The 27,647-nt window shown below is 40.6% G+C and overlaps 2 protein-coding genes across 3 annotated transcripts; one reads left to right on the top strand and one right to left on the bottom strand.

Moving 5' to 3' along the window:
* Positions 1–831: 831 nt before the first annotated feature.
* On the bottom strand, positions 832–4,826 carry LOC111977049 (probable G-protein coupled receptor 173). The gene is made up of 2 exons (XM_024006311.1): positions 4,596–4,826; positions 832–2,268 (listed from the first exon to the last, which is right to left on the bottom strand). Exon 2 carries the CDS (start codon positions 2,065–2,067, stop codon positions 865–867), a length of 1,203 nt encoding a protein of 400 aa, XP_023862079.1. The 5' UTR covers positions 2,068–2,268; positions 4,596–4,826; the 3' UTR covers positions 832–864.
* A 9,880-nt stretch (positions 4,827–14,706) lies between these two features.
* LOC111976644 (protein SET) lies at positions 14,707–27,430 on the top strand. 2 transcript variants are annotated; one of them, XM_024005635.2, is made up of 8 exons: positions 14,709–14,936; positions 15,906–16,049; positions 16,232–16,309; positions 16,411–16,522; positions 22,688–22,842; positions 23,148–23,224; positions 24,351–24,520; positions 25,268–27,430. In XM_024005635.2, the coding sequence occupies exons 1-8, from the start codon at positions 14,901–14,903 to the stop codon at positions 25,420–25,422; spliced, it is 927 nt and encodes a 308-aa protein (XP_023861403.1). In that variant the 5' UTR covers positions 14,709–14,900; the 3' UTR covers positions 25,423–27,430. The 2 variants fall into 2 exon arrangements, with proteins under 2 accessions (XP_023861401.1, XP_023861403.1); XM_024005633.2 differs by having other exon boundaries at positions 14,707–16,049.
* The last annotated feature ends 217 nt before the right edge of the window (positions 27,431–27,647 follow it).

The following is a 27,647-nucleotide window of genomic DNA, read 5'->3' as shown; positions in this document are numbered from 1 at the left end:
TAGATTTGTATGATTATTTGGAATATAGAAGGCACAAACTTGTGCCCAGGTTATATTGGTGGTTCCCTGATGGTTAAAGATGTTTTTTTTAATCATATGGGTCCTATTACAATTCACATGAGATTCTTTCCAATCTAGATTCATTATCCATTTGCAGCTGATGATAACCTATGCTTTGYTTTTTTGGTGACAGTTGCAATCCCCTCCATTGAACTAGAGAAAATCACTGTTAATAGTTTTGAAATTTTCAGCCATATAAATGAGAATCTATGGATAATGTTAATTACCAAGTATTACTACAAACCTGCTTCTCATACTGCATGTACACACGATATGTACATTACATATGAAACAAAGTCATAATTCATTTGCAAAAATAGTAGCATCTGATAAACATTATCTTTACCAAAAAAAAGTCAGATAGCCATTTCAGTATAATACAAACAAAACACACCGATCCCACCACCATCACTCGATGCAGTAGAGCAGGGGTGTCAAACTCATTTTGCCCCAGGGCCGCATTCGGTCTTCAACGAGGTACAGAGGGCCGCACTGAAAATTGTTTATATTTCCTCTGCGTCAAAATAGTCTATCCATATATTTTTCTTTTTCCCCGATGCTCCCTGACTGTCTAGCTTTCATTTCGGTGATGACTGGACCCAGTCAAGAAACCTTATGAATGTAGGTCCATTATCATTTCTACACAGTTTCGATATGGTTTTAGTCATTTTAAAGTATATTGAGTTTGTTTCCCCCCCAAAAAATGTTTTTCTAAAAATACATTGTACATTGGAATTGAATTGGAATCCCCCCCCCCCCCCCTCCCCCCACGGGCCGTATGTTTGACACCCCTGCAGTAGTGCATCATGTGATGGTGAACACCAACAGCTCATGGCGGTGCAGCTGTTGGTGTTGTCTAGTCCTGCTGTAGGTGGGCAGGTGGGCCCTCAGCACTTTCCTCAAGTCCTCATTGAGAAGGAGGCAGATGATGGGGTTGACCCCTGCCTGGGCGAAGCTCATCCACACTGTGATGGAGAGGTACCTGTGTGGGATGGAGCAGGACTTGACAAACACCCTCCAGAAGCAGGCCATTATGTAGGGAGCCCAGAGCACCAGGAACAGCAGGGTGACGATGTAAAACATCCTGCCCAGCCTCCTTTCCGTCCTCACCTCCTCCATGCCCATCAGACGCCGATGCTGCTGGTTGTGCAAAGTCTGCCTGATGCCAAGCAGGGTGGGGGGCATTGGGCCCCGGCCGAAGCCTGCGATCCAGTTGGCCGCTGCCTGGCCCGTGGCTCCTGGTCCATGAAAGGTCCAGTTCTGGCTGATGGCCGGCACTAGCTGGACAGGCTTCATCTTGCGGTGCTTGTATTCAAACAGCAGGAGTTTGGCGTAGAAACCGTGAGTGGCCAGGACCACGACGGCCAGCATGAGCATGAAGCCCAGAGTGTCATTGGTCTTAAGGTAGCGGTGCTCAAAAATGCACTGGTCCTCGTCTTGAATGAACTTGTACGTCCCCACGTCAAAGACGGGTGGCGATGCCATGGCGATGGCCAGAGTCCACACCATGCAGATGATGGCAGCGCAGGTCCAGACTGTCATGCGCTTGGTGTAAAAACGGTGATGGGCAATGGCCAGGTAGCGAGTCACAGCCACACAGAACAGCATGAAGGCAGCGTGAAAACAGAAGAGCACAGCCAGGAAGGCCACCAGCTTGCAGCTGAAGGTACTGTAGGTCCACGCGGAGCTGTTGTGGACAGACACCAGGACGAAGGGGAAGCAGGCAGCAGAGCGGACAACATCAGCCAGGCACAGGTCCAGCAGGAAGAAGTAGGGGGCCTTGTGGAGGGCCCGGTCTCGGAGGACCAGCAGAGACACCAGCAGGTTGCCCACCAGGCTAACACAGAGGATCAGGCCCAGGAACACCAGCTTGATGTAGGCGGACACAGCTGCAGCCGAGATTCCTTCACTGCTGCTGGTGCTGATGCTGCTGGCCCTTTGTGAAGCCAACACTGCCAGCAGGCTGCCTGGTCCATCAATGCCAAAGATCTGGGTCTGGTTAGACATGCCTCCAGCTCTGTGATTCTAGGGGCGGGGTGCTAGGGTGATTCTCTACCCCTTCTCTCTCACCGACCGATGCCACTCTTCCGCCTCAGGCAGCCCTCCTCTCGTCCGTCCTGGTGGATGTCTCTGTCCCACTTACAGGGAGCTGTGAGGATCCTTTCTACATAACAGACTCATTTGTCCTTTCTCCATTACATCCAGCACCTGTGAACAACGAAACAGACAGACAAAATAAGACAGTGCATTAACACTCACTCCAGGAGGGCACATTTATCCATTTACCAGAGAGCAATCATYTGCATAACAGGCCGTCATATGTTTTTCAGACCGATTTAGATGCATAAAAACAACAAAGAAAATAAAAACATGGCTTCTCAGAAGCGTGTGTTGGGCAACAGTGAAGATATCTCCGCCTTACTGTCTTTCTATGGCTGGGATCAAATCAGCAGTTCTCCAGCATGCCAGCTCCTTGGCTCTCTCAGTAATTACCTTGCCCGTTGCTAAGATACAACAGCTCACATACTTTGTGCAAGTGTGGGTGTTTGAGTGCATGCATGGGGATGTATAGGGGATGGAGCAGAGCAGAGCACAACCAAGCAGATCAAATAAGACAGACAGCATTAGCTTCCAACTAATTCATATTCTAAATGTGAAAATAGTGTYTGTGCCAAAAAAAGTGTACTCCATATTGATCTTGTAATTAAAACGACACTGTAAATGGAAATTAAATTATCATTATAGCTGAACAAAAGAGTTGGGAGGCAGATGCGGGTTTCTGAGCGTGTCTGAGAGTGAGTGATTCACCTGTTGACTTCAAGGAATATAAATGATTCCCTAATATTTGAATACACAGGCCTCCCAGACTGGGAGGTCTTAACATAATAATAATATAACAAGGAAATGTCTACATAGCATGCAGGGAATTTTCTACACATTTGAATACCCTGACTCAAGCATGTTTCAACTTAATTGTAGAAGGAGCAGGTACCATAAAGAAATGTAACTAACTAGGCCACGGGAATTCATTGTTGTGCCCAGCGAGCAAATATTCAGCACAATGGACAGCGCCACATCAGCGCGAACTAAAACAAAGGATTGATCGCAGATTTCAGCACCACTGTCACTGTATAGAGCCGTGCCCAGGAAACTCATGATAACAACGCACCTGTTAATGGGGCTGGGCCTGCATGGAGGCACTAAATACATTGAAGATTATTGCAATACTGCTCTCATCACAATTAAGACTGTGTAGATGCATGTCATCTYAATCACATGCCTTGGCTACTAATGACTAGCTTTGATAAGAGACATATTTCTGCATGAACACATCACTTCATCACTGCATTGACTCTTGACCTGTTTTAAGTAATGCCCTGTGAACATCCAGCATGGGAAAGAGATATAAGGTGCATCGTCATGTCACATTTAGATTATTTGCTTCATATACAGAAATAACTTACCTTCGATTTCTGGGATACAGTGTTGGAGAAGCTACAATGTTTCACACCGGAAGAAAATTAAGAAATGAAGCTACACTAAAGCTACCGTTAAGAAAAATGTCGTTTACTGAACTAAATAAAGTTACTTTGAAAAAGTAGTTCATGACAGCCAAACTACAAAAAATTATATCTAAATCKGAAATGTCATAGACTACAAATTGCAAGACAGATCACTCTGGAGTCAGATGTTAACAGGATGTGTGATTTAGCCTGTTACACACAAAAACTACGTTTTAAGTGAGAATTAGGCAGGTCTAATGCTGAAAAAGAAAGTAAATTATTGCCTACTTCACCCATATTTTCTTGTTTTTATTGCAAAAAATGAAGTGTGTAGTTCCAGTAGTTAGCTGCACCGCTACATGGCAAAAAAATACTACTGAAAACACTACCAAGATTTTTATTTAGTTCAACTACCACCAAGTCACTGCAAAATGTAGTTAAATTAGTTGAATTACATGCAGGCTTTAGTTCACTACTCCCTAACACTGCTAGGATATGTAAAGATGCGGGAATCCTCCTTCATAGAAGCGTAACTGACATTGTATGAACACATTCTCCAGTCAWTATTGAAACCACCACACTCAAGATAGGCTATGTCTGTCCTCTCTGAGCGATTACACAATTGGGTTGGGCCACAGGTAGCATAACGTTTACTGGGCCTCTTAAGCATAAGTTTCACACAGACACAGACCAAAGGACGTGTCACATTTTCGTTTCCATAATTTCATGTMATTTGCACTATCATCGGGTAGGCTATTGTTGCGTCAGATCCGAGGTAAATATAGTCTAAAGACAATTTAGGAGAGGTAACAGTAACAGCACGTAGGCTAACCTCTATAGCCTGCAATACAATCTTCCTCTATATCGTCAGATCCAAATCTTAGATATTCATACCCATAAACGTAAATTGAAATATCGAGTTTCCCTCGACTAACGTCTTGACGCCCCTTGAYGCATATCCACAGTCTTCAAAATAACCTCGATGAATCTCTATTTTCATGATGTAGAAGCAAACGCTGTGCATTTATTTACCCAGTAATTTGCAGCCAGTCTGTGTTGTTGTCCGGTGAAGGTCCACATTCCATGTGTCTGCCTGGCGGACGATGGGAGCGCATTTGATTTGTCATAGGCTATTGAAAATGACAAAAATGTACATTCATATCGCATTTCTAGTCAACAAAGGTACGGTCAAAATAAAAACGTTTGGATGTTTAAATTAATGATTTTAAAGTAATCCCAATTAAATGGCTGCGTCTGCCTTCGTGGATGCTGTTCGCGAGGTTCATCAGTTCTATTCCACTCGGTACCCTTGCTCGTTATTGTTATTTTATTGTGTTACTATTTCCTTTTTATTTAGCAAATATCTTTCTTACTTTTAACTGTGCATTGTTGGGACTGTGCATTGTTGGGGATGGGCTCGTAAGTAAGCATTTCACGGTAAAGTCAACACCTGTTGTATTCGGCGAATGTGACCAATACATTTTGATTTAAATTTGATTTGAATCACCTATCAGAATCATAATAATCTTTATTTGCCAAGAAGCCACATTTGCATGTACCARGAATTCCCTCTATATGTAAAAGGTCAAATGTCATGACGTCGGAATGGCAATGCACTGTGACCTTAAACAACCTGGTCTCTATTCTGTACTTATATTAGAGACACACCATTTACATTTTGTATGGTATGTATTCATTTGTGATTACAATTCGTATGATATGTTAAGTATTGCAATTTGTACAATACCGTGAAACGTATATTAATAGCCTTGGCATTCATTTGCTTAYTAAATCACTRAACACAACAGGTGCTTATTAGAGACAAGCTTCTGTTTGAGCCAGGCGTCTATTTCCCGTCTATTTCCTATTTGAGCCAGGCGTTTGTACTCCCGAAGTTGTTGACTGTTGTTGTGCTTGCCAGTTAGCTAGCAGTTCTCARCTTTTAGCAGCCAATGGCTAGCAGTTTCCTACTGACAATAAAAACAGATGATTGTCATAATTTTGAGTCATTACTGAATTATTTAATGTAACAAATCAAACAATAAACCTTGAACAATTAATTTAGACCTGGCGTTTATTTGTTTTTTATTTGTTGAAATGTGTGCAGTTGCCTAGCTATTAAAATGGRCAAATGTAATTTAAGTTTTACGATATGTTACAAATTTGCAAAATATATATGTTACGAATTCCAATTTGTTGTTGCTAATGTTATCTAGGTGGCTAATGCTAACGTTAGCTAGATGGCTAATGTTATCTAGGTGGCTAATGCTAACGTTAGCTAGATGGCTAATGTTATCTAGGCTAGGGGTTAGGGTTAGGTTAGGAGTTAAGTTAAAGGGTTAAGGTTAGGTTTAGGGGAGGGTTAGCTAAAATGGTTAGGGTTAGGGGAAGGGTTATCTAAAAGGGTTAGGGTTAGCTAACATGCTAAGTAGTAAATTATATAAAGTGGGACATGATGAGATTTGAACACGCAACATTTGGGTTGCTAGACTTTCGCATTATACGACCACTCATTCACCTTGTCCAACCACCCTCCCTACGTTTTTGCCTTAAGTAACCTTCTGTCTTATGTAACCATACCATACGTAACATATCATACTAATTTGAGTGTCCCGGATTTACATTTACTATGTTACGTCTAGTCTATGAGACCAGGCTGCCTTAAAATGAATCAGTACTGAATAATACCTATGTAATTTGGCCCAACAGTAATTATAAAACACATGAATAAGAGTTTCTTTATTACAATTAAAATATCMTAAAAATTAGATCCTTTATAGCTGCACAAAAATATTGTAAGTTAACAAGCATTATCCAAAGAGTGTGTAGCTCTCTGTGTAGTTAACCACAACATTCGCTGGAGGGCAGATCTGTCCTGTTTTTTGTATTTTTCAGCTGTTAAATGAATTGCTATTTTGCAGAGGGGGCATAGCAGCAGGAARTAGGGGTGCTGAGGGTACTGCAGCAAAAAAACATTTTTTTGTAATATACATTAACAAAAATATATATTTTGGGGGAAAATATATATTTTTCACAAAAGTAGTGCAGTGGGCCTTTACTAGTATTATCGGATGATATAGACATCTGTAGCATGGGCAAAAAAACATTTTTTCAGCAACTCTGCTTAGGCAAAAATAGGTTGTTATATAATTAAGAACAGTATCTTGCAGGATTCAATAGTTGGAATTGTAAGAGCTTTGACCTGTCCCTTCCTCTGGGATTGTCATTCTCATGGAATCCAGACAGAACAAGACCCTGTCCTCAAACATTTACACCAAAAGGTGCAAAGACACAAAACATCCACATCAAATTAAATATATTTATTGATMAAATAACAAGGAAAACAACCACTTTTTGTGCAGTATTAATTTACCATCCTTACAAACCCATTAATGCAAATGTGCATTACTGTCATGCACATAGCCGGGTCATCTAGGTTTGTACCTAGACTTTCCATCACCATGAAGAAAAACTACGCACAATACAGTAATTGAGCATATTGAGACATCAAGTGGTTTGGAATGATGTGATGTGGCTCAGATGGTAGAACATGACACTTGCAATGCTAGGGTTGTGGGTTCAATTCCCATGGGGGATCTCACTATTGTAAGTTGCTCTGGATAAGAGATACTACACAAAAAAGTTATGAATAGACCATTTCAGTTTTCACGAACAGTAGAATAAGTTGCATTTGCAAAGTATTTCAAGAAACTGAAAAACACACAATACCAGTCAAAAGTTTGGAAACACCTACTATTCAAGGGTTTTTCTTTATTTGTACTTTTTTTTTACATTGTAGAATAATAGTGAAGACATCACAACAATGAAATAACACATATGGGATCATGTAGTATCCAAAAAAAGTGTTAAACAAATCAAAATGTATTTTATATTTGAGATTCTTCAAAGTACCCACCCTTTGCCTTGATGACAGCTTTGCACACTCTTGGCATTATATCAACCAGCTTCATGAGGTAGTCACCTGGAATGCATTTCAATTCAAGTTCTGGCCTGGTTTAGATCTTATCTGTCGGAAAGATATCAGTTTGTCTCTGTGAATGGTTTGTYCTCTGACAAATCAACTGTACATTTCGGTGTTCCTCAAGGTTCCGTTTTAGGACCACTATTGTTTTCACTATATATTTTACCTCTTGGAGATCATTCGAAAAGCTAATGTTTACTTTCACTGCTATGCGGATGACACACAGCTGTACATTTCAATGAACATGGTGAAGCCCCAAAATTGCCCTCGCTAGAAGCCTGCGTTTCAGACATAAGGAAGTGGATGGCTGAAAACGTTCTACTTTTAAACTCGGACAAAACAGAGATGCTTGTTCTAGGTCCCAAGAAACAAAGAGATATTCTGTTAAATCTGACAATTAATCTTGATTGTTGTAAAGTCGTCTCAAATAAAACTGTGAAGGACCTCGGCGTTACTCTGGACCCTGATCTTCTCTTTTGACGAACACATCAAGACTGTTTCAAGGACAGCTTTTTTCCATCTAACGTAACATTGCAAAAATCAGAAATTTTCTGTCCAAAAATGATGCAGAAAAATTTATCCATGCTTTTGTTACTTCTAGGTTAGACTACTGCAATGCTCTACTTTCCGCTACCCGGATAAAGCACTAAATAAACTTCAGTTAGTGCTAAATACGGCTGCTAGAATCCTGACTAAGAACCAAGAAATTTTGATCATATTACTCCAGTGCTAGCTTCCCTACACTGTCCTGTTAAGGCAAGGGCTGATTTCAAGGTTTTACTGTTAAACCTATAAAGCGTTACATGGGCTTGCTCCTACCTATCTTCCGAGTTGGTCCTGCCGTACATACCTACACTTGCGCTACGGTCACAAGACGCAGGCCTCCTAAATTGTCCCTAGAATTTCTAAGCAAACAGCTGGAGGCAGGGCTTTCTCCTATAGATCTCCATTTTTATGGAATAGTCTGCCTACCCATGTGAGAGACGCAGACTCGGTCTCAACCTTCAAGTCTTTACTGAAGACTTATTCCTTCAGTAGGTCATATGATTGAGTGTAGTCTGGCCCAGGAGTGTGAAGGTGAACGGAAAGGCTCTGGAGCAACGAAAACGCCCTTGCTGTCTCTTCCCCTCTCTCCACTGGGATTCTCTGCCTCTAACCCTATTACAGGGGCTGAGTCACTGGCTTACTGGTGCTCTTTCATGCCGTCCCTAGGAGGGTGCGTCACTTGAGTGGGTTGAGTTACTGACGTGTATCTTCCTGTCTGGGTTGGCGCCCCCAAATAGACTCATGGTCCTCCTGGAATCAGATGTTTTTTTGACTCAATGGAGGAACTAGTCAGAGAAATGCTTATGAATGTCTTGCTCGAGCTGTGTATGCAACTGGTTCACCTCAATGCTCACAGGGAATATGTATTGGAAGAGATTTCTGAATGTTCCTCACCCAGCCATACACCCCTCCAACCAGACATGCTTTATCTACTCATTTGCTGGATGCAGAGTTAAACAGAGTTCAAGTGAAGGTCAAGCAAATCATAGAGAAAGCAGACTGTATTGCAATCATCTCTGATGGGTGGTCGAATGTTCGTGGGCAAGGAATAATGAACCCTATCATCTCCACCCCTCAACCAGTATTCTACAAGAGCACAGACACRAGGGACAACAGACACACCGGTCTCTACATTGCAGATGAGCTGAAGGAAGTCATCAATGACCTTGGACCACAGAAGGTATTTGCACTGGTGACAGACAATGCTGTGAACATGAAGGCTGCTTGGTCTAAAGTGGAGGAATCCTACCCTCACATCACACCCATTGGCTGTGCTGCTCATGCATTGAATCTGCTCCTCAAGGACATCATGACACTGAAAACAATGGATGATGTTGGGTGGTCCTTTGCATGTGGTGATGTAAGTTTCCTTTAACAATCAGTCTTCCAGATAGATGACACAGACACAGGAACCTTGGTATAAAACTCTTTAGTAATAAAATGCAATTGCAGACAGAGATTCACATACAGAGTACCTCAGTGGTCTATAGTAAAGATCTGTGTGGCGAAACAGGAGACAACGCTCTTTATACAACCTACCGTCAATCATATCTTAACATTGTTGCATTGGATTAGATACAAAGTATCTAAGATGAGAAAAACATGTCTAGACTTTGGTTTTTCACTCTACTATCTTGGCCTTGAGGCTGCATGACTATCAGCAGGTGCTTTAGTTGTCAGGCTGAGGAGTAAAGTAGTACATCTCCATTACCCAGTATTTTTCCATCATTGCACATTGCAAGCATACAAAGGTTATCACATATATACAGTAATCATGGCATTGGTGTCCCCATGAGTGACATAACACTGAGCCAATCACGGCGCAACTAGAGAACATTACCAACCCATACGCTCTGTATTTTCCACTGGCTGCCCCACCACCACAGAAAGCACTGTGCTAGGCTGAAACACCTGCATTTTGGAGCCCCCTTACTGAAGAAAGCAAAAAAAGAGACCAAGTTTGTATGCTGCTTTATTAACTAAATATTTGTTTTATTTTGACATTATTTGCAAACTGATATGTGACACGTATTAATGCCAAAATAACATGCAAAACAGGCACACAAAAAAAATGATGTACGTATGTATTTTTTATTTTATTATTTTTGCTAAACAGTGGTGCCCTGAATGCCCTGAATGATGGGTTGCCACTGGTCTATATAAGGTCCCACAGTTGGCAGTGCATGTCAGAGTAAAAACTAAGCTATTAGGTCGATGGAAGTGTCTGCAAAGCTCCAAGACAGGATTGTGTCGAGGCACAGATCTGGGGAAGGGTACCAAAACATTTCTGCAGCATTGAAGGTCCCCAAGAACACAGTGGCCTCCATCATTCTTAAATGGAAGTTGGTAGTAGGTGCCAAGCGCACCGGTTTGTGTCAAGAACTGCAACACTGCTGGGTTTTTTACGCTCAACAGTTTCCCATGTGTTTCAAGAATGGTCCACCACCCAAAGCGCAAATTCAACTCCATCTTTCATTGAATCAGATGGCTTATTCATCACAAAACCATTTGATGCTGCCAATTATTTTTATGCTTATTTCATTGGCAGAGTGGGCAAATTTAGGCAGAAAATGCCCACCATGAACAGTGAGCAATTGTATTCATGCATAAAAAAACGAATAATGAACGAAAAGCAGTGCAAGTTTGAATTTTGTAAAGTTAGTGGGAGAGGTGTAAAAATTAATGTTATCAATAATGACAAACCTCCTGGCATTGGCAATTTAGATGGAAAGCTACTGAGGATGGTAGCTGACTCTATAGCCACTCCTATCTGTCATATTTTTAATCTGAGCCTAGAGGAAAGTCTTTGTCCTCAGGTCTGGAGGGAAGCCAAAGTAATTACGCTACCCAAGAGTGGTAAAGCAGCCACTACTGGTTCTAACAGCAGACCTAAAAGCATGCTGTCAGCATGCTTAGCAAACTGTTGGAAAAATGGTGTGACCAAATACAATGCTATTTCTCTGTAAACAAATTAACAGACTTTCAGCGTGCTTATAGAGAAGGGCACTCAACATGTACTGCACTGACACAAATGACTGATGATTGGTTGAAAGAAATTGATAATAATACGATTGTGGGAGCTGTACTGTTAGATTTCAGTGCAGCCTTTGATATTATTGACCATAACCATGTAAAGTGTGGTGTCAAACATGTAAAGTGTGGGGTTCCGCAGGGCAGCTCTCTAGGCCCTCTACTCTTTTCTAGTTTTTACCAATGACCTGCCATTGGCATTAAACAAAGCATGTGTGTCCATGTATGCTGATGATTCAACCATATACGCATCAGCAACCACAGCTATTGAAGTCACTGAAACCCTTAACAAAGAGTTGCAGTCTGTTTTGGAATGGGTGGCCAGTAATAATCTGGTCCTGAACATCTCTAAAACTAAGAGCATTGTATTTGGTACAAATCATTCCTTAAGTGCTAGACCTCTGTTGTTGAACAAGTTGAGGAGACTAAATTACTTGGTGTTACCTTAGATTGTAAACTGTCATGGTCAAAACATATAGATGCAATGGTTGTAAAGATGGGGAGAGGTCAAGCTGTAATAAAGAGATGCTCTGCTTTTTTGACACCACACTCCAAAAAGCAAGTTCTGCAGGCTCTAGTTTTGTATAATCTTAATTATTTCCAGTAGTGTGGTCCAGTGCTGCAAGGAAAGACCTAGTTAAGCTGCAGCTGGCCCAGAACAGAGCGGCATGTTTTGCTCTTAATTGTAATCAGAGGGCTGATATAAATACTATGCATGCCAGTCTCTTGGCTAAGAGTTGAGGAGAGACTGACTGCATCACTTCTTCTTTTTATAAGAAACAATGTGTTGAAAATCCCAAATTGTTTGCATAGTCAACTTACACACAGCTCTGACACACACTTACCCCACCAGACATGCCACCAGGGGTATTTTCAAATCCAGAACAAATTCAAGAAAGCGTACAGTATTATATAGAGCCCTTATTACATGGCACTTCCTTCCATCTCATATTGCTCAAATAAACAGAAAACCTGGTTTCAAAAAACAGATAAAGCAACTCCTCGCAGCACAACACATCTCCCCTATTTGACCTAGATAGTTTGTGTGTATGCATTGATATGTAGGCTACGTGTGCCTTTAAATATTTTTTATGTGTGCCTTTTATTTAAATGTATGTCTTTGAGCTGTTCTTGTCTATTGATGTTCTGTATTATGTCATTCTGTATTATGCTTCATGTTTTGTGTGGACTCCAGGAAGATTAGCTGCTGCTTTTGCAACAGCTAATGGGGATCCTAATAAAACACAATACATCCATACAACTTGACAAACTGTGGGAAGCATTGGAGTCAACATGGGCCAGTATCCCAGTGGATTGTAGAGTACATGCCCCAACGAATTGAGGCTGTTCTGAGGGAATACTAAGTGTATAATCGTCAGGTAAGAAATATGGATTAATGATTCCCCAATCAGGGGGGCAGAGAGCTGCAGCAACAATGGATAAAGCATATCAGCCTCAGTGGATTTTTTTTACATCAGTCTTATGCAAGGCATCTAGTAGCACATCACAGGTAGTAAATTGTTCAAATGAAAACAAAGATTCACTAGAAGTTGACCGGTTAACTGCAGAGTCAGCTAGAGGCTGGGAGTGGGAAGAGCAGTCGATTGACTGACCAGGTTAAATTATTTGAGTTTCTTCAAAATAAAAGATCTGCCGAAATAAAAGGCTGGTTAAAAGCATTACTTATCCTATACTTCTCAGTAATGATGCCAGAGTCAGACAGACTTGCTTAGGCATTGTAAAGTTAGGTAAAATGTGTTTTATATTGGATATTCAGTTCTCTCTTATCAATAGCTATTGAACCAAGCATGCCACGACAATGAACATTCTATTTCATGAATCAGGGGATGTGTGTGAATTTGTTTTATTCGGATTTCAATCTTTCAAAAACGTAATATTGGAATAGTGCATAGTGGAATCTGTGATACTGCTAAAGAACGAAGACTGGAAAAGAGAGAGGGAGAAACTTAGTGTGTCAGACACATACTCACAAAACCATTCTTGTTCCCTTTCTCACTCACTCACATACTTACTTACTTGTATGTGCAACAGTCCAGTGTTTAAGGGGAGCTCACCAAATCTTTTTTGGCCACTTTGTGCCTCCGTCTGCGGCGTCAGAGCTCTGCTCTGTGGAGCTGCTGCGTCTGAGACACAATACAATGTAATCTTTAATGGTCCATTATACAGAGACAACGGAAATTTGGTGACTTTTGCTGTCACAGTACCCAGCCCAACACACAACATACACGACTGGGGAACAGCACAGGGTCAGCCGCACAAAACATCCAATGGAAGATATTGGCYGCGTTCGAGAGGATCAAAACCACAATGTATCAAGGGGAAATTGTGACTGACTGACCTACAAACAATAATGAGTGAAATGTGATATGATGAAAGATGATCTGTAGATCAGACAGTCAGCAGTCGCCTGCAGTCCTTTTGATGCTCTCGAACACATGGATTGGGTTCGAGAGCATCTAACAACATTTTATAGTCATCCAATGTCTGCCATGTTTTTGGATGACATGATGATGTCACTGCTGCTTGGTTTACACTAGTTGCCACAGCCACCAAGTCATAATTGTGGCTAAACCCCGCCTATTTCTCTTCTTAAAATCGTATTTTAAACCTTGACTCTAATCTTTACCACACTGCTAACCTTAAATGAAGACCAAAAAGATAATGTTTGTTTTCATACATTTTTACTATACTGCCAGGGTCTGCCTGTGGTTACTAGTGACAACTAGACCCCAGGTAACTAGACCCAGAGTGGTGCAGCAGTCTAAGGCACTGCATCGCAGTGCTAGAGGCTTCACTAATGACCTGGGTTCGATCCTGGGCTGTATCACATCCGGCTGTGATCGGGAGTACCATAGGGTGGCGCACAATTGGCCCAGCGTCGTCCGGGTTAGGGGAGGGTTTGGCCAGGGGGGCTTTACAAGTAGACTGTCATTGTAAATAAGAATTTGTTCTTAAATGACTTGCCTAGTTAAATAAAGATTCAAATAAAAACAACCTTGCTGCTCCCTAGTTGCCACAAATAAATAAATGCTGCCTATTTCTACAATTTATCTCCTTAAAATTAGATTTTAAATATAACCTTAATCCTACCCTTAACCACATTGCTAAATGTTTTTGTTTTCATACATTTTTATAATATTGCCACTGACTTGGCAATAGTAACTCGTTGAAACCCTGTGCGCACTGAGTGCTAGTGCGCATGTGATGTTGGTCCATAGAGTAGATTACCTTGAAAACAACAGTAGAATATCGCAGTCTCCAGTTTTTACATTATACCTCAACATATAAGGAAGTTGGATTATATATTCAAAATGCATATTTAGCAAAGTACATAACCAAACCAAGCACACGAGTTTAAGAAAATATATATATAAAAAAGCGGACTCGGCAGGTGTCCGTAGCATCCTTGGGACTAGCTGACATTTAAAATGGTTAAGGGTTATGGTATGGATATCCCAAGGATCCCGAATAGCACTGGTCTTCTTATTATACCTCAGTGGGCTTCAAACACGTAAACATTACCCCCGTTGTATCATTGGCGGAAAGCTTTCGGCGCGGCGACCTCTAACCAATCAGCGAATTGTTTTCCTGTCCCGGAATGTAATAAATATCGCGGACGAAGAAATAGTGAGGGAAAGGACAAATATAAACAATTTTAGGACTATGTGGAATTATAAACCAATACATTCTTCAATATAACGTTAATACTTTATTATTATCCACAACTATTGCTAAATTGATATCTAGCTTTTAAGAGAATGGGGCCGTGTTGTGATACGAAGAACACACGTAAGGTAAGCTAGCTCGCTTTAGGCCTCTAGCTAAATTTACGCGGAAAAGGAGGGTAAGTAGCTAGCCAAACTAGCTTGCTAACTGTTTATAGAAAATAATAGTTAGTAATTTGTGCAACGAACAAGTTAGCCAGTCACGTCTAAGCAAGCAATTCCCCTACCCCCTAACTAATTTGTGGTGTATTACTTTAGCTAGTAAGTTAAGGTTAATTAGCAAAAATGAGCGAAAAAACGAGCTGCAGCAAAAAGTCTGCAGTCTCCGCACTGAAGAAACGATGTCCGTCCCCTGATCAGGCTGGTGAGGCCCCGCTTCATAGTAAGTTAGCCAAAGTGGGCGACGACGTGTCCAGTGATTTAACATCGAATTCTCATGGAAACAAAAATGGGGAAGATGGCGATAAAGTATCAGCCAAGGAAGAGAAGAATAATGGAAATGACGAGAGTGGACTAGACGCTGATGCACATGTCAGCGTCGCCGAGAGTGCACCAGTCTCTCGCGATCCAAAGAAAGTAGACACCGAGGAAAGTGCTGGTGCTGGAGATTGCCGACCCTCAACTTCACTGGACCAGTCTGATTCGGCCGCAATAGCAGCCGCCAAGGCACTTGCTAGTTTCACAAGAGCAACTACAGATGAGGCGAAACAAACGTCCTGCTCCTCCAAAAAAGTTGTACATCATGAGAGACTGAGACACAAAGTTAAGCGTGGTGACCATGAGTCCTCAAAGGAACGGGCAAAACCTGAAAGGGGTCTTCACACGCAGGCAGCAGCGGCAGACAGCTCTACCTCACTGCGTGGAGTTGACAGGGAGGATGTTGAGGACATGCCCGATGAGGACGACGACTCAATACCTGGATCATCCTCCACGCCGAGTTCCTCATTCCCATCAGATAATGACGATGACGGGGAGTGTGCCATAGTATCAGTGAAGATGGCCCCAGAGATCCGACAATCATTGTCCCTTCTGGCACAGGTACAGATGAGGCTGGATACTCTGGAGAAGAAAGGTGCGTGGCTCCACCAGCGGTTAGAGCTGAAGATGAGCTGCCAGCGCCGTCCACACCTGGACCAGCGCAGCTCAATCACACAAGCCATCCCTGACTTCTGGGTCACGGCAGTATCCTTTTGAATACTCTTAGAAACGCACACAGTGACACACACACACACTTTTCCAGATGGCAACAAATTACTTCATGATCCCAATTCATGTGCCTGTGAATTATGTGCATAGACACTGTATATGTTGGTGAGTGTGTAGGTATGTCACATTTATTTTTCTCTTGACTCAAAGCTCAACAGTTGTTGAACCACCCTCATCTCTCTGCTCACATCGACGAAACCGATGAAGACGCTCTCAGTTACATGACCAACCTTGAAGTAATTAAATAATCCCAGCGAAAATGTAATGAATCTTTATATTCTTCAGAATAAATAACCTATTGCTCCCCTGAATTTAAAATGTCTTGTCTCCTATGTAGATTGAATCCTTCAAAAACAACAAGCTTGGCTACAGAATCGGGTTCCACTTCAGGCGGAACCCTTACTTCAAAAACGTCATCATAGTGAAGGAGCTCCACCTTGGAATGGGAGGTGAGTGACAGATCCAGTTTTCATATCTATCTTGCTTGTCCGCTCTTATGTAAATGGCCCCGGCTGGGGCACAACAATTGAATATAAGGGCAAATTAAGTCACCATCTCTAAACAACAGACTTTAGGATGCAACATTTAGACATTGGACAGGATAACACGGGAACAGGACTACCGTGGGATTCTGGCAGGAATAGGGATCAAGTTTGTGACCGGACCGAACAGGATCAATAGTCCACAGGGACGGGCAGTGCAGGAATTATTTACAGTTGAGGAACAAACAGTTATTTTTGTGTTGTAAGCAGTTTTAGGAGGACATATCATTTGGAGTGTTTTTCCCCTCTACCCCTCCTCACTAGAGTAACACGCATTCTTCAGTCTTCAATCACTACAATTTTGGTATTTGTGACCGACTGGCTCGATTCGGTCTTGTGTAGCAAAATTTGAAATGGTATTTTTTACATTGGATAAAAGTAGAGCCTCAGAGCTAGAAAATGGTATCATACACTACAGTTGAGGAACAATGGGAAAGTAATTCTGCTTTGAAAGTTGATAAACCTCACTTTTGAGAAAATGGCCTTTGAATATTTTGGTACACCTACTGGAGAGCTCTTTGTCTACAAGCATTCAACATCGTTCACACCCTCTTAAGCTTTAGCCACACCCATCTCTTTAACCTCTCTGGGGTAGGTGGGACGCAATCGTCCCACCTGGCCAATAGCCAGGGAAAATACAGAGCGCCATAWTCAAATAAAATGATATAAAAATCAAACTTTCATTAAAATCACACATGTAAGATACCAAATTAAAGCTACACTCGTTGTGAATCCAGCCAACATGTCAGATTTCAAAAAGGCTTTTCGGCGAAAGCATAAGATGCTATTATCTGATGATAGCACAACAGTAAACAAAGAGAGTAGCATATTTCAACACTGCAGGCACGACACAAAACGCAGAAATTAAAATATAATTCATGCCTTACCTTTGACGAACTTCTTTTGTTGGCACTCCAATATGTCCCATAAACATCACAAATGGTCCTTTTGTTCGATTAATTCCGTCGATATATATCCAAAATGTCAATTTATTTGGMGCGTTTCATCCAGAAAAACACAGCTTCCAACTTGCGCAACGTCACTACAAAATATATCAAAAGTTACATGTAAACTTTACCAAAACATTTCGAACTACTTTTGTAATACAACGTTAGGTATTTAATAATCGATCAAATTGAAGACGGGATGATCTGTGTTCAATACAAAAAGAAAACAAACTGACGCAACTTTTTTGGTAATGTGCCTCTCAAACAATTTACTTCAAGTGACCCTCATTTAAGATGGCCGTACTTCTTCATTACACAAAGGAATAACCTCAACCAATTTCCAAAGACTGGTGACATCCAGTGGAAGCAGTAGGAACTGCAAACAAGTCCCTTAGAAATCTGGTGTCCCAATGAAAACTCATTGAAAAGACAGTGACGTCAATTTTTTTTAAATTCTGAATGGTTTGTCCTCTGGGTTTTGCCTGCTACATAAGTTCTGTTATACTCACAGACATGATTCAAACAGTTTTAGAAACTTCCCGAGTGTTTTCTATCCAAATCTACTAATGATATGCATATCTTATATTCTGGGGATGAGTAGCAGGCAGTTGAATTTGGGTGTGCTATTTATCCAAAAATGAAAATGCTGCCCCCTACCCCGACGAAGTTAAGGGTTGAGCCGTGCTTTGTGTACTAACGCAGTCAAGCACCCAACCTAACTGGCTAACATTGGCTAGCTACTTCCAGACACAAATGCAAGAACAGCTCACTCTGACCATTTTACTTGCCCTTGCAGAGCTGGATATGCTGTTTTTTATGTTATCCAGAGCGTTGGTGACTACAACTGTGCTGCTGGCAACAAATTACGTTTTTTTTTTTTTTCAACGTTTACTGACACCGGCCATTTAAACGGGTGTTGAGCGTTCGTAAATTAGTCAGTTATTCTGAGCTCTGGCACACTCAGATGAGTGCTTGAAATCGGAGTAGATTTTACCAGCTACGTATATCAACAGCTGTCGCGGTGACATCATGAACATTCTATTGAAATGGATACTTGCATAGTGAAGTCTTTTGTTAAGACATCTAGCTAGCTAAACAATTAACCATAATCTCAATTCATGACGTTACTGCTAGAGGTCGACCGATTATGATTTTTCGATACCGATTTATTGGAGGACCAAAAAAAGCAGATACCGATTAATCAAACTATTTTAATATGTATTTGTAATCATGACAATTACAACAATACTGAATGAACACTTTAACTTAATATAATATATTTTAAAAATCCATTTAGTCTCAAATAAATAATGAAACATGTTCAATTTGGTTTAAATAATGCAAAAAAACTGTGTTGGAGAAGTAAAAGTGCAATATGTGCCATGTAAAAAAGCTAACGTTTAAGTTCCTTGCTCAGAACATGAGAACATATGAAAGCTGGTGGTTCAAGATTCCCAGTTCTTCAAAATTYCCAGTTTAGAAGTTTTAGGTTGTGGTTATTATAGGAATTATGATGCGTGCGAACGAGTGGCAACCCTAAGTCTAAATATTGCTGTTACATTGCACAACCTTCAATGTTATGTCATAATTATGTAAAATTCTGGCAAATTAGTTCACAGTTCGCATCGGGCCAGGCTGCCCAAACTGTTGCATATACACTGACTCTGCTTGCACTGAATGCAAGAGAAGTGACACAATTTCCCTAGTTAATATTTCCTGCTAACATGAATTTCTTTTAACTAAATATGCAGATTAAAAAAATATATACTTCTGTGTATTGATTTTAAGAAAGGATTTGGTGTTTATGGTTAGGTACATTTGTGCATTTTTCGCGAATGCGCTTTTGTTAAATCATCACCCGTTTGGTGATGTTGAAGTAGGCTGTGATTCAACGATAAATTAACAGGCACCGCATTGATTATATGCAATGCAGGACAAGCTAGTTAACCTAGTAATATCATCAACCATGTGTAGTTAACTAGTGATTTTGTGAAGATTGTTTTTTATAAGATAAGTTTAATGCTAGCTAGCAACTTACCTTGGCTCCTTGCAGCCACAAGGTCCTTTTGACGCTGCACTCGCATAACAGGTGGTCAGCCTGCCACGCAGTTTCCTCGTGGATTGCAATGTAATCGGCGTCCAAAAATCAGATGACCGATTTATGAAAACTTGAAATCGGCCCTAATTAAATCGGTCAACCTCTAGTTACTACCCTGCATTAATCTGCAGGTAGCTAACCAACCAGGTTAAATGTTAGCTGGCTAACATTAGGCTATAACTAGCAATGCAAAGGCTCTGAGATACGAATAATATTACTACACAGATCATACACGTAACGTTAGCTAGCCAGCTAACGGTACACTTTAACTTGAAATGAAAATTACTTTGACAAAATTAGGAATGTGTAATATCTGAAAATGTAGCTAGCTAGACTCTCTTACCTGTCCGTATACATGGATGGATTCTTCCCCCTCTCTCTCGCGGATGCCATGGTTCCCCTTAGTTTGTAATCCGGAGACAGGTGTGTTCTCCATCTCCTTAGCTATCATACTCTAATTCCACTGATTTCATAACTTGGTCCTCCAGAAAGTGGAGAGAAACTCTAATGCAGTTCTGCTATGCGATGTCTTTAAAAAAAAAAATCTGTTAGACAGGATTACCTACACATATAAGATAAGTTTAATGCTAGCTAGCAAAGGTAAAAATCTGGCCTTCTGCCCCTGAACAAGGCAGTTAACCCACTGTTCCTAGGCCGTCATTGAAAATAAAAATGTGTTCTTAACTGACTTGCCTAGTTAAATAAAGGTAAAATAAAAAACATACTGACCACCTCAAATAGACAAAAGCGTGCTACATGGCAGACCAATCCGAACTCCTCTCTCGGCATGTCCAGTCCACTCATTATCTTAGCCAATCATGGCTAGCAGCAAGGTTGCTGTCTTTCTTCTGTGGCTAAACTAGGCTCGTAATTAAAATATATATTTGTATTTACAGATAGCATACAAATGTAAGGCACATGAAAGTTCATATGTTCCAGAAGGCAATTCTGCCAAAAAAATGCATTTTGATAAAAAAAATWAAAGTTTACATTCAAATGGCTCTCCTGTGAAATGACACSAATAGTGATGCAGTCACTCTCCTCAACTTTGAGCCAGGTGAGACTGATATGCATGTTACTGACACTTTCCCTCCATGTACATCTAAGTGCAATATGTGCTGCATTGTACTGGACCAACTGCAATTCATCAATGTCTTTTGCTGCACATTTCCTTTGAATTACACAGCTGGGCAGTAGTCCAGGTTTGATGAAACTAGGGCCAGTACGACCTGTCTGGATGACTGAGATGTCAAGAAGGCAGAGCAACGCCCTATCATGGACAGACCTCTTCCTATTTTAGTAACCATTTGAATCTAAATGTTTTGACCATGACAGCTTGCTATCTAGGGTTACACCCAGTAGTTTAGTCTCCTCAACTTGCTCAATAGCCACATTATTCAATAATAGATCTAAACGAGGTTGAGTGAGGGATTTTAGTTTGAGATATTTAGCACCAGCCTATTGCTAGTTACCCATTCTAAAAWTGACTGGAGCTCTGTTAAGTGTCTCAGTTATTTATTTTACTGTTGCTGACAGCGTGTATACGTTAAGTCATCAGCATACATAGGCAGACAGGCTTTATTCAAGGTCAGTGGAAGGTAATTTGTAAAAACAGAAAACAATAATGGCACTAGACTAGTGGTGGGGGGAAAAAATCATACTTGAATAGAAGTAAAGATGCCTTTTAAAAAGAAAATAACTCCAGTAAAAGTGAGTCACCCAGTAAAATACTACTCAGTAAAAGTATTTGGTTTTAAATGTACTTAAGTATCAAAAGTAAAAGTATATCATTTAAATAATTTACAAATGAAGCATTTGTGTTTTGAGTCTGCCAGATCAGAGGCAGTAGGGATGACCAGGGATGTTCTCTTGATAAGTGTGCGAATTAGACAATCTTGTCCTGCTAAGCATTCAAAGTGTAACGAGTTATTTTGGGTGTCAGGAATAATGTTAGGCGTAAAACCTATATTATTTTCTTGAGGAATGTAGTGAAGAAAAAGTTGTCAAAAATATATAAATAGTAAAGTACAGATTCCCCCCAAAACGACTTAAGTAGTACTTTAAAGTGTTTTTACTTCAGTACTTTACACCACTGCCCTAGCCGGCTGCAGAGCAGTACACCATACTCAACTGAATTTGCATGAGAGAGGCTTCCATTAACAAAAACCCTCTGTGTTCTATTCGAGGGGTAACTCTCAAACCATAATAAGGCAGAGGATGCAAATCCATAACACCAAAAWWWTTTCAGCAATAGGTTATGATCAATGACATCAAAAGCTGCATGGAGTCTAACAAAACAGCTCCTTCAATCTTCTTACTATCAATTTCTTTCAGCCAATAATCAGTCATGTGTCAGTGCCGAGCATGTAGTGCCCTTCGCTATAAGCGTGCTGAAAGTCTGTTAATTTGTTTTCTGTAAATTAACTTTATTTGATCAACAACAAAAAAATTCTCCCAAAGTTTGATTGGTCAGCTGTTTGAACCATTTAAAGGGTGCTCTGCTATTTTTGAGTAGTGAAGTGATCTTTGCCTTGTTCCATGGCACCCACTGTCTTCTAGGCTTAAATTGAAGATGTCAGGATTCACAATGTATTCTGCTACCAACCTCAGCAATTGACCATCCAGGTTGTCGGTATCAGGTGGTTTGTCCTTATTTATAGATAGCAAAAGAAATGTATCAGCTGGGCAGGCAATGGAAAGTAGCTACCAGCGAGCGAACAGCTCTCGTGTCTTGTGAGGGGCCATTGCTATGAAAACAAACACGCAGCAGGGAGTTGGGGGGACCGACAGACGAGCAGCTAATGGAGGAAGTTATTTCTGCATGTTAAAATGAGCACGGGACTGGAGTAATTTTATATCGGGACAGGAAAATTGTCGGGGTCATGGAACTGTTGTGGGACACGGACAGTACGGGGAAAATATTAACAGGACCAGACTCCTGTGTCTACGCAGAGGTGTAATCTGGTTTTTGGTGTAAATGAGGCCAATAATGACAATATCCTTCCCCTGTTACATGTCCTCTTACAGGATCTCCAGTGTCTTTCTCTGACCCCATCCTGTGGTACCGCGGGCAGAACCTGACGCTCCACAGTGAACCCAGGAGATCGGGACGTGGCATTTACCAGACCTTCTTCAACTGGTTCAGCGACCACACCAGCCCTGGCCGGGACGATATAGCACAGGTAACGGCATGCTCACTGCTTGGCACAGGTTGCGAACTGGTGCACAGTCTGACATGCATGAAGTAATCCAGCACACACATTCAACATTTTAGTCAACAGATTCTTCACCTAGTCGGCTCAGTGATTCCAACCAGCGACCTTTCGGTTACTGGCCCAACGCTCTTAGCCGCAAGGCTATTTGCCGCCCATTGAACATTGCACAGTTCCGCTGGTGACCACACGACTGCCATTATTTAAGGCTCTAACTCTTAACGTTACTGCACTATTCTAACACACTGTTCTGTTTGTTCCGTGTGAATCTATAGATACTGAAGGATGACCTTTTCAGAAACCCTCTGAGATACTACCTGACTCCACTGTGGGAACCCAGGCAGAATGGCAGGTAAGCTGCCCAACAAAACTTCTTCTTGTGGAACTAAGTTCAATAAGGACTGTTCCATCTCCATGATACTATTACCATGCTATTACCACTTTAATATGTGATGTAATGTAGCCTAAAATAATACCAAACACTTTTATTAGAAAGCATTTTGTGTATAAAAAAAACCAGGACGTGACAGGTCTCAAGATTGTCCTAACTATCACAACTACGGATGCAAATTTCAGTAAATTTTGCTGCCGACTAACCGATCCCAATTATCTGGTCAACAAACTGTTATATTTTTTCCAAACAGTAAAATTACTGACCAACAGAAAATACTATGCATGCATACATACCACTGGGCTAGATGCATACAAGGAACAGGCATTTTTCATTAAGAGCTTAATGGAAACAGGCAAAATAGCAAACCTATTATCTTCGTCAAAAGGCTATAGCCTAATATTGAACATGCACTTCCTAATGAAGCAGCTAATAAAACCAAACTTTCACCAGAATGTAATTCGCAGTAAAACACAGTTTTAAACAGCACACCTGATGTGAGCGGTTCCATATGTGACAGAGATAAACATCTTCGTTAGAAACACAACTAGGATAGGTTGCTAATATGACTGGGATGGTGCCTTTGGCTTCTGGACAACGAAAGAAAGTTGATATGAAAACCAATAGAACAGGAGAGAAATGCTTGTTAATGGCATGAGGAAGTCTTAATAAAATAATTGCCTTCATGTTTCTATAGATGGATTTTGGCAAGGCTACTTTGTCGCAAATTAAGACATGCCTCATTATTTGAAGTAAAGTAACATTTTCAGGTTTCAAACAATTATACTGCATCAAGCTCATATTGTAAAGTAGTGGGTGATGCGCTGATAGGCTGCCAACCGTTTACTTTATATGCACTCGAATGGCGAATGAGAGGCAAACTTTAATTACGAGTTGAGGTTGAGAAATAAAAGTGGCTATTTTTAATCGTGGTGATCAAAACCATTTTTAACAGGCGAATGCTTTTAGAATTGTTATTTGTTGCGCAATGACTGGGCTGACAAAAGCACTTCACTCCAGTACCAGCTTTTTGTAGAGCTACTCTCGTGCTGTTAACATCCCTGATCACAACATCCGGTTCCAACAGCACCAGTGGGCCCAAGCCAGCTGACAACAGCAACGGGGATGATTGTGTGGTGATCTCCGACTCGGATGATGACGAAGACCAGGCTGAAGAGCAGGCTAAGCCTGGACGAGGTCATAGCAGGGAAGAGGAGGATGAAGATGAGGACAAGGTGCATGGGGGCCAAGATGCAGGTTAGAGAAGACTAATGGACCTGATTCTAGTGCTTTAGGGCCACACTGTCTGCTGGTTTACCTCTACCTCCTGAGAAATGTGTATAAGTGTATAGCAAGATCTCCCTGTATGAGTAAGCAGGTGAATAGAMAGCGAATATGTCCTCAGAATCAGATGAAAAAGCCCACAGGAGGATGGTGACGGAGAGGTGGTGATAGACAGTAAGACATTTTCCACAAGCAGAAATGTTATACGAGAACCACATAGAATGTGGAAGTTTGTTGGATCTGCTGGTCAGCTTTGCAGCTCAGTTCAGAACATGAAGTCATTGTTTGGATGAAAGTCTATTTATTTCAATGGTTCAGGAAGACTTTGTGATTTTTACATGCAAACTCGGCAGCTTATTCACACTGATCTGCCAATTTTCTGCAAAATCCAGTAGACTCAAAGACTGTTCGTACATTAAATAAGGGGTATTTGTACAGTCATTGGAAGTTATTTTTTTTATGTTTACTTGGTTAAGGTGTGCTTTGTTTATACATTTTGGTTACCTGATACTTCAATCCACCACTCAATGTTTTTACCATTCACACACATTTTATTGCAGGGGGAACTAAAATCAACAGTTTTGACCAATTGTACAACATAATTATATTCCTACTCAACATTCACCATAATCCATTGTTAAACCCCTGTTTATATCCCGTGCCAATCACTCCATTTGCTCAAAGTGGGAAACCCATTATAAAAGGTCTGATCATCTCCAGGGTCTGATGACAGCGGCCAGGAGGCCAGAGAGGATGAGGATGAGGACTCGTACGGAGAGAAGGATGAAGCGGTGGATGAATTACGAGGTCGCGAGGTTCGAGACCAAGATGACGAGGAGGATATTGAGGTGGACGAAGAAGAGGACGAGTGCTAAGATTGTTCATTTTTCCCAGTTTCCTTTTTTCTTATTATGCACAAAAGCAAAATGATTAATACATTCTAAGTTCCTCATTGCCTTTTTAAAATCAGGGTAAATTAAAAAAGCAGAGGCATCATGTTTTGATCTCCTATTGGTCAGCCCATCTTTTGAGTACTTTAACTTGGTGAAAAAAATACTTTGTTTCACCTTTAMCATTCTGTCATAAAGAGCACATGTTAAAAAACATGTTTTTGGACTATAGCAGGTGCCTGTTAAGTGACAAGTAAAGTAACAGGGTTGATGATTTTATCTTAAATTAGCCATAAAATCCCTCTTAACAGGGAGAATGGAAGCTTGTCTTGTGCAACAGGGAGGGGCAATTTGAATGCAAGCTTCACCCCAAAAAATGAAATTGTTAAAACATTTCTAGTGTCAACCCAGTTACCCATAGATAGACATGTTATGCTCAACCCGTATAGTTTTCCACCACAAAACTAGAAAATTGCCAAAAAGAGTCGAACCAGCTCACCTGCTTTTGTGCACAATTTCTACTTAAAATATCAAAGGGATGCAAAAGCCACTCATTTCGTCGAACGACCCGTATATTTTAGTGTAGTCTGTTTTGATTTTTGTTWGAATTTTAGATCCCAGTAATAAAGAATCTAAGGAGCCATGCCTATATCTTTTAATTCTGCATCGTGAAAGGTATTAGTTCTTGAGTCATTCACTCTTGTTGATAGGGCTGCTCAACACACAATGGAAAGAAAACTAATACAATCGTATTAAATGAGGTTTGAGACTGCGAAAATTTGAGAGCATCTCTTGTTGCAAGTAGTTCTATAAAACAATCCTAGATATTTTACTGACCGGTATCAGTGATCACGTCTTGAACTTTTCCTATTGTAAATCTCATCTTTGACGAAGTAAAAAGGTGATTTTATTTTTTTGTTGAGGGGTTGTAATCATTTACAAAACATGTCTCGGATGCACTTCATACTGAACCAAATCTTGTTCTCAGGGATGACCTAGTCGTGGGTGTTTTCATGGAAGGAAACGGATTTATTTTAGAGACCGTATAAGGTTTTCTTACACACCTACCATTGTTTGGGTGTATCTGTGTAAAAGAAGTTTATTCTACAGTAGTTTGTTAGTTTAAGGTAAATATAGGTAATGTGTCACCTGTGTTTTTCCTTTTCTATCATAAACTTAGTGTGTAGCTCTACACCCATATTCACATTTTCTAGTCAATCTATTCATTTAAATCATTTTAAAGCTGGAATCCTTCATGGCGAAACAGCCACGCCCGTTTGCGATATTACAACAAAGAAGTTACTGCAAATAAAATAAATCCCATCTCAGATGTCATTGCAAGCACGATTGAAGAGCACAATATGTACTGCAATGCTTTACTGCTCCTCAGCCAGTGGCGCTGTTTCCCGCTACTCTGGATTCCATCTTTAAATATATTTTAACAAATTGATTGAGATGTGTGAAATCCAACATTTTGACATGAATTGTAATATTTTGAGCTTGTTGCATTGTTTTTGTTTTTATCTTTTAGAAACTGGTATCCATCACATTTAATTTTGTTTTAGTTTTTTTTGCAATAAGTAAAGTTAAGTCACGATGATGTTTGAATGGTGTGCTGTTCAGAGAGAATATTTGCATTGATTGTTGCTTCAAAGGCATTGATGAGTGGTCTGACGAAGTAGCATAACTGTAGCCAAGGGTTGCTCTTAAACTACTGTAGCAATACTAGTGCTTTTATGTTATTTCTTTTCCACACAGACTGGTGGCATTGGCATGTACATATTTAAAGTTAACCTTTTGTGCAGAGTTCAGATCTGTTAAGCTTAAATCGTTATCTGTAACCATCTGGAATTTGAAATATAGTGTACATTAACAAAGTTATATTTTGTGTGCTGAATTTTATAGTATGCTGTAGTTTTGAAGAAAGTGTTTGTTAGTTTTTTAAGATGTCCACATTTTGAATCAGACTTAATTAAATAGCAAGTTTTATTTATTTTTGCTTACTGTTTTTAATTGTTTAAATGTTGATATTAGCAATTGTTAGGGTGACACAATCATAGCCTGTAATAGCCATACTGATCTGGGCCCAGAATGGGGTCAATACGGGTCCCAACTTTTTAGCAACTCAGTCCAGTTCAACTTACTGCTGTTGAGAGTTATAATAGAATGCACACGGTGCAATTACAGAATTTGGTATTGTAATGGCAGTT

Source organism: Salvelinus sp. IW2-2015, linkage group LG17 (genome assembly GCF_002910315.2).
Source record: "Salvelinus sp. IW2-2015 linkage group LG17, ASM291031v2, whole genome shotgun sequence".
In the NCBI taxonomy this organism is placed as follows: domain Eukaryota; kingdom Metazoa; phylum Chordata; class Actinopteri; order Salmoniformes; family Salmonidae; genus Salvelinus; species Salvelinus sp. IW2-2015.
The sequence above is the reverse complement of the archived record's forward strand: the minus strand, read 5'-3'. Positions and strand labels throughout refer to the sequence as shown.